Here is a 14,879-nt window from a genome sequence, read left to right as displayed (position 1 = left end):
GTTGGACAATTTAATCTTCCCAAAACACCGTGAGTTCTTGTGATTTTTTCGCATTGCGTAAACGGCTTTCGAGTTTTAGCGAAGTATGTATTTGATTAAGGGATTTTGTGGCTTATTCGCTTTGTAATTTATTTAAAAGAGCAGCGTTATCTTCTGTCTTATTTGATTAGAGGCAGAATTCTTTGAAGCCGATTATTAAACCTCGTCTTTGTGGGAGGCATTATTTTATGTAGATTCAAAATAATCAGACATTAGATCGTTATTTTTTGATGCCTTTTTGATTGAAGACGTTTATGTAATTTGATTCTGCTTAAGAAAAGTACCTATTCCAAACTTAATAAATAAGATAAAATTATATGCCAAATAAATTTTCAATATGTAGGTACCTACTACATTTAAGTAGCTATGGGTGATAAAATTTACCCAATTATATATTAATATTATATTTATTTATTATTATTAATATTCACAGGTATTATAGAAACTATTCGTTTAGGTAAACAACAACACATCACAGCGATAGCCGCAGTATACGGGTTGTCAATATAAACACTGCAATCAACATTGAACACATTTCGGAATCTATCCAATAAGCTTTATACTACAGTAAGATTATTTGATCACTAATTTTGTTTGAAACTATATTATAATGAATCGAATTTAATCAATTCAAATACAGACATAATATAATTAATCGAATTTACTACAAAATCAATTTATATACAGACGCTGTAAACAGATTGGGTCTTAAAATAATTGTGCTAACGTAACTTTCAAGACACGAAACTCCATTCTATATTATTGCTTTGCCAGTAAATTCCATTTCACGATACGGCGTATATTTTCGCCTTTGTTTTTCAATAAATTTGATTTGTTTCTATATGATATAACGTTGTTTTTCGTCCGCCTTTCCAAACATTGTCGCTGACAGACTCGGTAACAAAATATAGGATTAGAGCTCTCGTATAGAGATGGTTCTTTTTGTCCAATTAACCTTTTCATTTGTAACTGGTTGGTCTTTAATCCGATTACTATACGGGTGAAATTATTCAGGATATTTTGGTGTAGAAATATCGAACACTAGTGAATTTTCTTTTGTCAAAGAGTGTTGAAATAAATTTAAAAGCGCTAAGCTGCTTAAATATGCTACGAGTTGTTTTTTTATTCGTATATAAGGTACTTTTTGTTTATTCGTATAGTTCTTTACATAGACGGCAAGTAAAAACATTTAACGTATCAGTACAAAAACTTCAATAGACCTGGTTAAATCCCAGGTTATGTTTAACTTTAATACAGAGGTTTAAAAAAAAGTGAAGTCCCGTGTCCCCTAGTGGGGTAAGGGGCAGATGCATTATTGGTACATCTGTTTCACTGATCGACTTTCTTTAGGGACAAGTAGGTGATCAGCCTTCTGTGTCCTGCCAGACCGAGACCTTTTTTTTTTCTTCGTCTCCACCGGGAATCGAACCCAGGACCCCTCGGTTCTACGCTCACGTGTCAACCACTGTATCAAGGAGGCGGTCAAGACAACAGACAACAGAGGTTTAAGCTTGAGTTTATTTATTGGCCTTGTCTATGGTTTAACGTTAAAACATGTTTTTTAATAAGACGGTTCAAACCAAATTTATTTTAGGTACCTATAATACTAATTTTGAGTGAAATTAATTGGAAATTTACTAGATTTGCAATGCGTCGTTTACACTAGTTCACAAGGAATATACGTGGGTATGAAATTGCAATGTCAAGAGGTTTCAACATACATCAGTTTGTAACTAGGTAAACTTTCTTAATGAAACGTGTTCTATCAAGATTTACAGAAACTGTGGTATTCAGTGATATATTAATATGGAAACTTTAGTACCCTTAATACGTAGGTAAATAATTTCTTGAAAAGCTATGTAGTGCCTGTAGGAACTAAAATAGAACCATACAACACATACAACATAATATCTATTGATATAGAACGTATCCTTAGACGTTACAAGCTCTCAATAACATATTCTTAGGGATTTTAAAATCAACCAAGAAAGTTTTATTCCTTACAAAATGATTTTATATGTATCTACCTTCAACAATAAAATAATAATTTACTCAAAATAATTATTAACACAACTAAGCACAACCATAACGAACGTTACGTCCGAGAGCCAAAAACAAAGTGTGTCAAATCCGCTGTTCAACTCATTTTTATAACCTCCCACTCGGTTCGGGTTGCCAGTTGGGGATTTGTTTCTAAGAATATTTATAGAAATGTTAATTAAAATTACAGTCGAGAAATCAGACTGAACTCTGGATGCAATCATTCTCAATTAGTCTTGCAATCTCTACTATATATCAACTTAAATTATTCCTAAACAAATTCCATACCATTATACCGTATACATTCAATACCTTATTATTATATATCACTAGCTGTGTCTCGCGGTTTTACCGCATTGCTCCAATTGGTCTTAGTATGATGATATTATAGCCTATAAGCCTTCCTTGATAAATGGGCTATCTAACACTGAAATAATTTTTCAAATCGGATCAGTAGTTCCTGAGATTAGCGGGTTCAAACAAACAAACTCTTCAGCTTTATAATATTAGTATAGATATAAAACAACCCACCTACTACATTCAATTGGAATGCTAGCGACATCTTCGGTTCGGTATTGACTTGACACTCATAAATACCCGCGTCCCGTTCTTGTGGAAACTTGATTTGGAGCGTCCAATTTTCTGACTTGTCTGGTCTGATTACCTGCGAAATGTAGGAGTATTAGTTGTGATAGAATGTGAAGATGTCACGGTCAAATACATTGTTGATTTATAATAAGAAAAAAGAGCCGAGCACATGGTCAGAAACAAGTCAAGTGAAACTTCTTTTCCAATATTCAAAGATACCAAAATCGTCGCCTTACATCATGACATGATGGTATTGCTATGATGAGACCTTGAAATTTAACTCTCAAGAGCCTAAAGATGCTTCACTTCAATAACGTAGGTCTAGATAATATGAGTCTTTAATAATTACACATTGATTAAAGAAATGATATTTTTCAAATGTAAGAAGGAAAATTACTTAAAAAAATTCATAAAAAATAGATTTGATTGAACAGTATGTCCAGGAGCTTTTAAGCTTAACGAAACAACAGTTTAAACATACAATTGATTGATTTAATATTCATAAAATGGCATTAGCTATCATTAAAGAGTCTGTACCTTGCCTTAAAAAGGTAAAATATTTAACAGAACACACATAATACCTTAATTGACATACAAACAATTGTAACACATTATATGTCAAGTGTTAATCTCAAACAATGCCCTACATGAATTTAATTTCAAATACATAAATATTAAACAAGACCCTTACTTGAAACCTTTGATCCGAAGTGTATGTCAGTATGCCCGCTGTTAAAATATGCAAATCCCTCTTTCTTATCCAGGATACCTGTAAAACATTATATTTTTAATCCCTTTTAATAAACGTTTTTAATTAAATTATTCAGTTGCTTTCGGTTATTCTTCAATTATTGTTTATGCAAAGGGTTATGCCTGTAGGTACGTACTAGAAATAAAGTATAATGTATGTAATAAATGTACAAAATAATATAAAAATAATTTGGAAAATCCAAAAGTGCACGCCTCATAATTTTTTTTAATAATTATTTATTAATTATTATTTTTGTTTATTTAATAACAATTAAACCACATCGAATCAGACCCTGAAAAATGAAAGGGTTCTATTCCTGAGCATACTCAAGCGTAAGAGAAAAAAAAAGACTCGATTAGTAAAGTATTTCGGTCGCTATCGTGTTAACAAGAAAATCCTCCGCACATACAGACACACGGACGTCTAAGACAGAACTTTTTTAAACTGTTTTTTAACTAGTTTAAATAACAAAAATGACATCAAAAATATCATGAATGTTAAAAATAGTGTTTTTTCTTAATATGTGTGTGTATGTATTATCTTACAAGTGCAATGTATGATACATAAAGACATTTTAAGTTTGAAAAATCAGATGTTTTGCGCGAAGTGACAGTAGTACCCACCTCAACGCTTCGCTTATGAGGCGTGCAATATTGCAATTACAAATCCATACTTAATATTATAAAAGCGAAAGTAACTCTGTCTGTCTGTCTGTTACTCAATCACGTCTTAACTACTGAACCAATTTGCATGAAATTTGGTATAGAGATATTTTGATACCCGAGAAAGGACATAGGATAGGTTTTATCCCGGAAATCCCCCGGGAACGGGAACTATGCGGGTTTTCTTTGAAAACGCGGGCGAAGCAGAAAGCTAGTAATTTAATAAAATACGATCAAAAACTTGACGAGTGTTAGGTATATCAATATGTTTAAATAATTATTTTTAACAAAATTTAAACCGCAGTCAAATTGTCAGAAGACGACGGGAGGCACCAGCTTTGAAATAAAAAAAGAATCGGTTCGTACAGTCAAACGTTCTGTCGAATCCTTCTCGTTTTTTAAAGTCGGTTTGAATATTTGTATCCACGAAATATTTGCACCAACAACAAAACAGTCCTCTTTAAAAGTTAATAAACGATATCATTACAAGTACAAAGTTCTGTATCACAAACTATTGTAACAAATTCCCCAAAGGCCTTGTTCTTAAAGTATATTCCAACTCGACTGGCTTCGAGTTTCTTGCGGTTTTCACGTAAATGTAGGAAGCGTTTAACCACAAACGATGCAATTTTCCCTTTTTCCTTTTATTGGTATTTCCTTATTTATGTTTACTGTATTCTTTGGTGGTAAAGAACGGTTTACTACGTGTTGACAATGTTTTAACGTACTTTATTATTAAGGTAATTGCATAATACTACAGATTTGCGAACTATTATTCGTTACCAAAAGAGCGTAATATTTTGTAGTACACTACTGCATATTATTTTGTTTCAATAATATCACGAATCATTTCACTAAAATAATATTTCTAACGTTTTATTTCTTCTCATCGTCAAAAGACTAACTTTAAGAAATAAAATAGCCATTATTATTATTTTTTTGAATAAAAAAGCACTACAATTACTAATTTCACAAATACATATATGAAATGGAATCGGGAATTAAACGATATTATAACAGCAGCGATCCCAAATCCCGGTTAAAGAAAATATATGGCTTAGTAAGATCTCCATTACTTCAGAACGTCCAACGTTATAGCTGTGTTTAAATTTTTGCCATTATCCACACGTTTATTTCTCAAAATTTTGCACGGAAATTTTCCAACTTGTACAAATATTATGCAACGTTAGAAATTCCTTTGTTCCATATAACTTTGGCTTTAAACTTTAACACGCTATGAAAACCTCGACATCGCGATACGAGGGTTAAATCCTATACATAAAAGTGTATCGTGTGAGAAATAATATGGTGGAATATATGTCCGTATTTATGCAAAATGGAACCACTCGACAAATTTCGTTTTTTGCTTTTATTGAAGAATACTCATCCAAAAGTGGTCTAAATTCTTATACAAACAAGAACCACATGATTTTTACGTTGGAAACAAGGTATACTAAAAGCAGAAAGGAACCACCAGCAACAACAAATAATACCATATTAAGCAAAACCGAACCACAGCACCACGGGACTGCTTTGTTCAAACAAATAAACGAAATTACTATCATGTCATTTTATACAAAACAGATCCACACCTACTTGGTACCATTATACATTACACATATTTCTATTAATAACAATTATTTTTAATACACAAAATGGAACCAGGTTTCTGTGGTATGGTTATGCGTAAAATAAATACATAATTTAATTGTAATTTTTTATTGCAAAATAAAACCACAAGCATTCGGTTCTATTATGCATAAATAAATATTGTAAAACATCCTGAAAGCCATCATCGCTATATGGAACCAAATGCCTTGACTTGTTACAATGCTTCTCATCTTTAAACAACGTATTTCATTACTTAAATACTTATGATCTAAGCTTAAATAGCTCAAAGTGCAAAACTCCAATTTTTAAAGTAAAACGTCGAACATCTGTCAATATAGGTGACATATTCAGCGAAGTAGTTCGAATACGTGACGGTCTAAGGTGACGGTGTTATTTTCCTCCGCAAAGTAAGTTCTATTGTTTTTGTTAATTACCTTTAAAATTAAATGTGAAAATGTTTAGTAATACATAAATAAGCAAGCAATTGGTAAGAAAAGCATTGGAGACGAACACTGAAGATAATAATGAAGATACAACGGGTAAGTAGTTTTATTTAATGCATTTAAGTACTTATTGAATCTGAGATGCAGGTACGCTTTATCCACTTTTGATTCATTCCCGATTGTGGTGTGATTTTAAGAAGATATTTCATTAAGTAAGTGCAAGAGGAATCCTCTGTGGATTTACGTATTTTAACGACAATGTTGTTGTTCACGAAGGCGAGTCGAATTAAGAGTCATTTTATTACGATTCATCTGTCATTGTGAGATGAAACTACTAAACCCTGTTTTAAAAATAACTGTCGATGATCTAGGTACCTACCTACTATTTTGGTAAAATACGTTTAGATTCAGATTCAGTAGGTACAGTACATTCAGCCTGCAGCCACATCATTCAGTGCATATAATTATTTGTTTGATTTTAAAACTCGCGCGGCCACTGTTTTGACCGGAACAAGGCTCTAGCCTGCGAAATTCAAAATTTTAACAAGTTTATTTAATTTTTTGCTAGGGTTGCCACTGTTGCATATGATTTTTACGGTTCCGTACCCAAAGGGTAAAACGAGACCCTATTACTAAGACTTCGCTGTCCGTCTGTCTGTCCCTCCGTCTAGTTAGACAGTTGAAATTTTCATATGATGTATTTCTGATGCCGCTGTAACAACAAATACCAAAAAACAGAATAAAATAAATATTTAAGAAGCTCCCATACAATAAACCGTGATTTTTTTGACGTTTTTATAGATAATGGTACAGAACTCTTCGTTGCGCGAGTCCGACTCGCACTTAGCCAGTTTTTTGTACATGGCGCATGTACATACAACATAGTCATAGACACGGCTTTATAAGAACTAATAATATTTTGCTGTCGCCATATACTTACGTATAAAAGCCACGTGGCTTTGTTTTGATTTAAAGTTTTTTTCTTTTTATTACAGAAGCTATAACGAAGAACCTTATACGTTGGTGCCTCTGGAGAAGCTTTCTTCACCTTCTAGCGATATTCAGGCCATATTACATCTCATTCCACAAGATGCACAGAGTTTTTATAACGGTCTCATTAGTGATGATGCAATAGAAGACCACATAGATGGACTAGACACGGTGGATTTCGAAATGCAATTTGATGATAACGTCGAATAAACGTCCTATATAAGTATTATTTTATATATTTATTTAATTAAAGCTATATTACGATATTATAAATACATAGTTTCATTTATATCATTAAATCCCTGGGTTGTGGTTCCTTTTTGTATAAGAGAAAACCTATCAATTGATAAATGTTAAAAGGAACCACATGCACATTTTCTTAATTATCTAGAAAGTTTAAGAGTATTCAGAGCAAATTTATATACACATACTTAAATAAGTAATTTATCAATGAATTTAAATAAAATAAATTTTAATTTTACTTCATCTAACAGAGCTGCAAATGTTTTTGTAAATCCTTTAATATCTCAGAAGTGCGTTTTTGCTGGGTGGTTCCTTTTTGCTTAAATACGGACATATTTAATTTCATAAATATTGCACATTATTACAAAAAACAATTGACGATGAATATGATGACATAAATCGATAACGACGCGGGATTCGAATCCGCGTCTTTTTGCCATACCGTGGCAACGCCTAGCCTCTCGGCGCTAGTGATTAATCGAATTTCTTCGACAATTTCAATTTTATGTGCCTAAGGGACAATAACAATATTGTATCGATGTGTTGAGATGGTTGTATAAACTACACAAAATTAAAAACAAATTATCATGTAATTACTTATAATTATGTACTTACTTGCAAATTGTCTTATTTTTATATGTTCTATATTAAATTATCATAAGATTAGTTCAAAACACCCTTTTCTGGTTTTATAATTATTTTCACAATAACAATTAAAATGTTGTATGAACAAACTACAGTTAACAAACAAATACGCATTAGTTAGCAGAAGTAGTGTTTATTTCAACACTTGATACTCGCTGCATTGTATTTACATTTTAAAGGCAATTAAGAAATATTTGCAACATTTTGTTTAATGTTTTTCCTCGACGTCTGGGTTTTTTACAGTTATTCCACGTTAATTATGTTGAAACTCTCAGCAGTGTGTTTTAATGATATATTAACTTGAATTCTTGAAAATATAATAAAAACAATGTTACGTATATTATTCATATTTTAACCTTGAAATTAAATAAGATTTGATGTTTAGTTTTGTAGTTTTATAGGCCGAAAGGTCTAGCGTCGCGGTCGCCCCAGTAGGTGAAGAATGCAGGTTCGAATTCCGCCTTATGATTGTTTTTTTGTCTACGATACAACATTATATTATACTCGCGGCTTCGCCCGCGTTTTCAAAGGAAAACCCGCATAGTTCCCGTTCCCGTGGGATTTCCGGGATAAAACCTATCCTATGTGTTAATCCAAGTTACCCTCTATATGTGTGCTAAATTTCATTGTAATCGGTTCAGTAGTTTTTACGTGACAGAGTAACAAACATCCATACAAACTTTCGCCTTTATAATAGTATTAAGATTAAGATGGAATAAGATATTAATTTGATTAGTCTCTTTCCTTTCAAGTACTACATATAAAACGGATATATGGAAAAAAACAAAAGGCTATAAATACCACTTTCTACGATTTACATCGACTCAAAAATACTGCATATTCTACATTACATTTTAATACTTACAGCTTTATCCCCTAACTGCTCAACCCTGCAATGCAGAAAGGCGGTCTGACCGACCACTGTGGTAACATTCCTAGGCACGTTGTATTCAAAGTATGGAAAGGAGCCCACACTGTCTTCTCCATAATGTGCTGTCCCTGAAACAATATTTATTTATTCATCATACCACACTATTTAACATTAAAATATTCACGATATACATGACATATTCCGAACGTAAAGTACAAAAGTTGACCTTGTCGTTTAACAGCGATTTCTTCCAGGCCACCTGAGGTAAAAGATAAATAAATTTATTGTAGAATATTGAGAGTTGTTGTAATGGGCGGCTGCATGTATAAAAAAAGAAAATTTATATTTACTTTTTACTCAACATTGTAATTCCTAGATGTAACAAATGAACACTTAAAATTCGGTCGTTTAAGACTGCAAATGCATTCATAAAGCCTAACTACAGTTTTCATTGTGTATTTAACTATTTAGTTCTACTTTTACACATTTTTTGAGCTCTTAATGGAGCTGTTTGTCTTAATAATACGCGTAATGGCTTAAGTTTATGTCATAATTACTCGCATGAAAGTTGTAACACGTATTAAAGCATTGTTAGTAAAATGGACGTAAGTAGGTTCTGTTACGAGATACTATACCGTGGTTTTACGGTACATTATAATTTATTATAATGTAAATACTTTCTAGAAATTTCTAGAAATATTAATACAGGTAAGTAAACTAAGTTTGCTAGTGACCGCGCGCATTTATGAGTTGGAAACTTCAGGATAAAAAGTTTTTACGCATTAAATATGTATTCATATTCTGGTTTTACTGCGAATCATACACGGGCAGATCATGCTATTAATATAAAATGAATCTTCCTTTAAATTGAATTATGGTGATTAATTTTTAAATACGTAAAAGATACGCGAACAATAAATAGTAGTTCAATATAGCGAGAAGAAAACCGTATTGTCGAGATTTGTTTCAATGTGATTTTCTGTAATTGTAATTAAATTTCGTTTGCAAAATATCTAAGTATTTATTTAAACAAAGCATTTATTTTAACATAACAAAATATTTGATGGAATTATTATTTTCAATAATCATGATTCAAGCGTTCAAAAGATAAAAGATTCGACTATCATCTACGAGATTTAAAGATACTTAGAGTAAAGAGATCCCAGATTTCAAATATCCAATCAAAGTCTCAATTCAAAATTATCTTTTAGCGTTGATTGAACGACGAGAACTTTTTATTTTTCTTACTGTTTCAGACAGGATCACTGTCCATTTAATGACTTTGTTTGTCCTTGTGGTAATTGTATCTCTAAACGGTTTGGACTTTGAACCCTTGTGTGAAAAACAAATGTATCAGCATCTTTTATAAATATATACTAGCGCACTAGCGGTTCGCCCGGCTTCGCCCGTGGTAAATGTTCACGATTTCTGTATTTCTCGTACTTCAAATAACATATTAAAAATAATAAACGAAATCGGTTCAGCCGTTCTCGAGTTTTGCGCTTACCAACACATTTGGCGATTCATTTGATATTATAGATATTCATGCATTTGATTAATATTAAATGATTGTTTGTATCGTTTCCGATACGTAATAGGGAGTACATTATAAACCGTATTTGATGTTGAAAGCCTCAGCTGCTCGAAGGTAACGTAAGAATAATATGGATAACTTTCGCATTTATGACATTAATGCGGATGATTCACGTCATGCGATAAATTGTTTGGCTTTCGACGGAGTTGCAAAATATATATTTTGTTTTATCGATACCAAAAATGGCGATTTAAAATCCCTGTAACATTCTATGCGTGCGGAACATGTTACATTGAATCTGAACAATATCATAAGTTATTCAACACTAGCTGCGCCCCGCGGTTGCACCCGCGTGGCTCCGTTTCTGTTGGTCTTAGTTATAGCCTATAGCCTTTCTCGATAAATGGGCTATCTAACACCGAAAGAATTTTTCAAATCGGACAAGTAGTTCTTGAGATTAGCGCGTTCAAACAAACAAAACAAAATCTTCAGCTTTATAATATTATTAGTATATTTGTATAAGTATAGATTACAACTGAGATACGTGACTAAAAATACGCAACTGACGTGCTACCAAACAATATCCCGTACATCGATCGACTCAATACACGATACATACAAAACAGCATGTCTGCATGTACGAATATCCCATACATGTTTACGAAGGCATTTATGTTTTTTGGAATTCTGTTTGTGTAGACCCCAAATAGAATAGCAAACGACACAATTAGCGTAAACAAAGGTGAGTTGATTAAGAAATTATTTGGGTCTGTGACAACATTCGAGCGAGTAATGCGTTGGCAGGACCTTAATTTTGGGGGTCGATGTGACCCCTTTTATGGAAGCCAGAGCAAAAAGTTTGGACACGGCAAATTAGGGTTAACACGTATTTTTGCTGAGTTTAGTAATTTTAAAGTAGTTAGTGACGCTTCAATCAGCCCAATTACTTTTTTGAGTTACTCACTCGAGGTGTTGCGTTTCACTTAATTTGAGTTGTAATTTGTTGGGAGGTAAATTTTAATGGAGGTTAGTGTCCTACATGTGAAATGTTAGAGATCCCATATATTTGAATGTTATATTTTATATTAAAGAGGATCGAAAGCATAAATTTGATGGATTTTTATACTCACCAGTCACCACCAGTTACAATGATGTCTACAGGCAATTTTACGCAAAAATAATGTTAGCTAATGTTTTCTGCATTTCGTTTCAAATTAAATATAAGTATATTTGTTTGCTTTTAGATGTGAATATTATATTTGTGTTAATTTTTTTTTTGCAAAATAATTTATCTACAACTTGCAACATACTTTTTATTACCACTTTTATATACCTATATCCTTCTTACTTCCTACCTAGCCTACTTTGTTTTTGAATCTATATATAGCTAGTATGCAGCGTTACCAATATTAATGTGCGACGTAATCATTTTCATATGATATCACACTAACACTCACACACACATACACACACTCACATAAAGGGAGATTTCAGATTTAACTGTTTAATTATTCATTAACCTTTCTTAAGATATTATATAATTCACCAAAACATGTAATACACTCCTTTCTGATAATATGTCATTTAAAAAATTAACTTAACTAGTAATCTGAATTGGCTCTTAGTTCTGTACTAATATATTAAAAATTGTTACTTATTGTATTGCTGTATGATTACAAAGAAATAAATAAATAAATAAATAAATATACACCATGTTGAAGAAGATAAATAAACATATTAGAAAAACTACATAAAGAGTTCAATTTAAATGAAGTCTAGTAACGTAGCAACCGATAAGTTAGAATTTAATTAAATCCATGTCGACTCGACCTCTTTAACGCGAATACATGGAAATTACAGCAATATAAGGTTTCGTTCAACAGTCTTTATATTACGCGAGAAACCTTATACGAGTAATATAGCGCGAAAAAATACGTGTAACATTGTTGCAAAAATACTGTTCGGATTTACGGTCTTGTATATTGGCTGTCTTGGTTTTACGTTTAAAAATAAATAGTCGCTTATTAAACTAGGCAGGTAGTAGTATTATTAGTTATTACCATCAAGTGGTTATTCTTTCGACTGTAGAAATACAGTTTTAAGTCATCCACTACGATAGCCAAGTGCAGTTGTTATTTTACGTCATTTCAGTAAATTCTTTCTGTACTCAGTATCAGAAAAAAATATTTAGCCAATTATTAATAATTGCCATCCCAAATCTGGAACAGAGAATAGATAAGAAAAATACCTATAAATACTGAATTTATTGCACGTTAAAAATTAAAAGGTTAATTCTACTCTTTAATTTATGTTACTTCGCATATTATGCTTAGGTTCTCCAACTTTTTATTTATAAAAAGGATCTTTAGAATTCTGCAAAAAATGTTATACAATTATTACGATTTGAAAATAATGGACCTAAGATAAATACTATCTATTCAATCTCATTTGATGTATGACTGAATATGGCATTATTTTAAAGATTCAAAACGTTTATAAATAATGATTTTTCAAGTCTCTTAAAAGCTTTTAAAGTACTATTATAAAGTTTCAATAGCTCTGTTGACTTAAATTATATAATATCCGAGGCATTGTTAACAGTAATTTATCCCCAGAAAAGAAATACTATACACAAAAGTTAAACACCACATAATATGACATATTGTAACGTTAATCCAATTGATATAAAAACCATTCAATTCTGCCCTTTTCACACCTTATTCAGGCAAATTGCTGGACTTGACTGCAATTCACATCTCATTTACTCGCTTTTTACATAAAAGGCGCTTCAAGAGCAAAGAATAACTATCCGGCGTGAGTGAATAGGTCTTCGAAGATAATTTTACGTGCAATTTGCAATGGCTAGAAATAAATGGTTGTTAATTGAAATAAAGCGCTTATGTTATTCGGGTTTCAATTGAGTAGTGTGTGATAAATAATTTAAAAGTAACATCTACTTTTTTAAACCAAGCTTTTATTTAAATGTGATAAAAGTAATAAATTATATTTTACTGTTAACTTATACAACATCATTTCACATATGAGAAAAACATAAACTGTTACACTTGAACTTAATGTTAACTTATACAACGTAATTTTACATTACGCACAAATAATATTATGATAGAAATGCTGTGTGATAAAGCTTGTAAAAACAGCATGATTTTACATTTTTATGTGTGAGATAATGCTAATAGTCTTTTTAAATGTGTACTGAACTATAAAATGGAATTATATTTTAATGTATTACCTAATTGATGTGTTACGTTCTGAACTTCAAACTTTATAGGAAGTTGTGGTTTACAGTTGCGAAGTCTCCGATCTCTTAATACTACCTACAGGCTACACTAGTTTAAAATGGAATAAATAGTAGCTATCATAGATAATATAATAATACTTTAGATACGTTACAAAGATTTCTGTTTTACACAAACAGAAAACAGAAGCGGCAATATTTTTTTTTTTATAATATCTATGAAAAGTAAAAAAGATCACCTGGGATATTCGATACCCTCGTAGAACATGACAACACCGCATCCACAAAAAATTTCATTACACACGAAAATCAAGCAGATAAAGTAAACAAGTTGCCGCAATATCCTTGCAGGTTTTTACTTTCAGCTCGAAGCATCTTTGTAATTAAAAAGGGTACGCAAGCGTGCTAAACAAAAAACCGCGCTTCCGGGATCTTTCTGTTACATACCGTAAGGCTTTGTTCCACGGTCAAGGTGAAATGTGTTTTATTGTGAAGTGATTAATTACTATTTTAGAATAAAAATGATCGTTAGAATTGTGTTATTGGGTAAATGATGAAAGCTATTGTTTAACTGTGTTAAAATACTTCTACTATAGAGAGATTAAGAAACTTACACTTTCTCAATATATATCGTGAATTTGGAATGATTCATGTTTATTACTCGTTCACGCAATTAAAGGTTAATCAGATATAGGCCTTCTTTTCTGAATATCACATGAGAGAAACCTTATCAAAGTTAAACACAAATAGCAATATAAACTATACTAGCTGTGCTATGCGGTTTCACCCACATTGCTTCGTTCATGTTGGTCTTAGCGTGATGATATAATATAGCCTATAGCCTTCCTCGATAAATGGGCTATCTATCACTGAAAAAATGTTTAAAATCGGACTTGTAGTTCTTGAGATTAACGCGTTCAAACAAACAAACAAACTCTACAGCTTTATAATATTAGAATAGATATTTTTATGTAGAGATAGCGTAGCTAGGCTACTTATTGTCTCAAAACCAAAAGCTAGTACTCATATCATATAATATCTCTTCAAATATAAATTTAATACTTCAGAAAGGAATTTCTTTGTGACAAAATGGCACGAGTGCCTCTTACAACTTTCTGTTTATTCACGTGAGACAAGACGGGTTTCAGACAAGATTATCGATTATATACTTATTGTAACCGAAAAAATGACTTTTATATATCGGAG

General features: G+C 31.8%; 1 protein-coding gene across 1 annotated transcript in view; it reads right to left on the bottom strand.

Moving 5' to 3' along the window:
* LOC149478377 (zwei Ig domain protein zig-8-like) overlaps window positions 1–14,879 on the bottom strand; it is a 123,193-nt gene that overhangs the window by 9,745 nt on the left and 98,569 nt on the right. Inside the window, exons 3-5 of the mRNA XM_089709583.1 lie at window positions 8,878–9,011; window positions 3,359–3,436; window positions 2,611–2,743 (exon numbers count right to left, since the gene is read on the bottom strand). Of these exons, the coding sequence (XP_089565709.1) occupies window positions 2,611–2,743; window positions 3,359–3,436; window positions 8,878–9,011 (345 nt within the window). The remainder of the gene's footprint in view (window positions 1–2,610; window positions 2,744–3,358; window positions 3,437–8,877; window positions 9,012–14,879) is intronic.

The sequence above is a fragment of the Colias philodice genome, chromosome 22 (genome assembly GCF_061535455.1).
Source record: "Colias philodice isolate Cphi_HAF_F1 chromosome 22, ilColPhil1 Martin Lab GWU primary, whole genome shotgun sequence".
NCBI lineage: Eukaryota > Metazoa > Arthropoda > Insecta > Lepidoptera > Pieridae > Colias > Colias philodice.
This window is presented reverse-complemented; position numbering and strand designations above follow the sequence as displayed.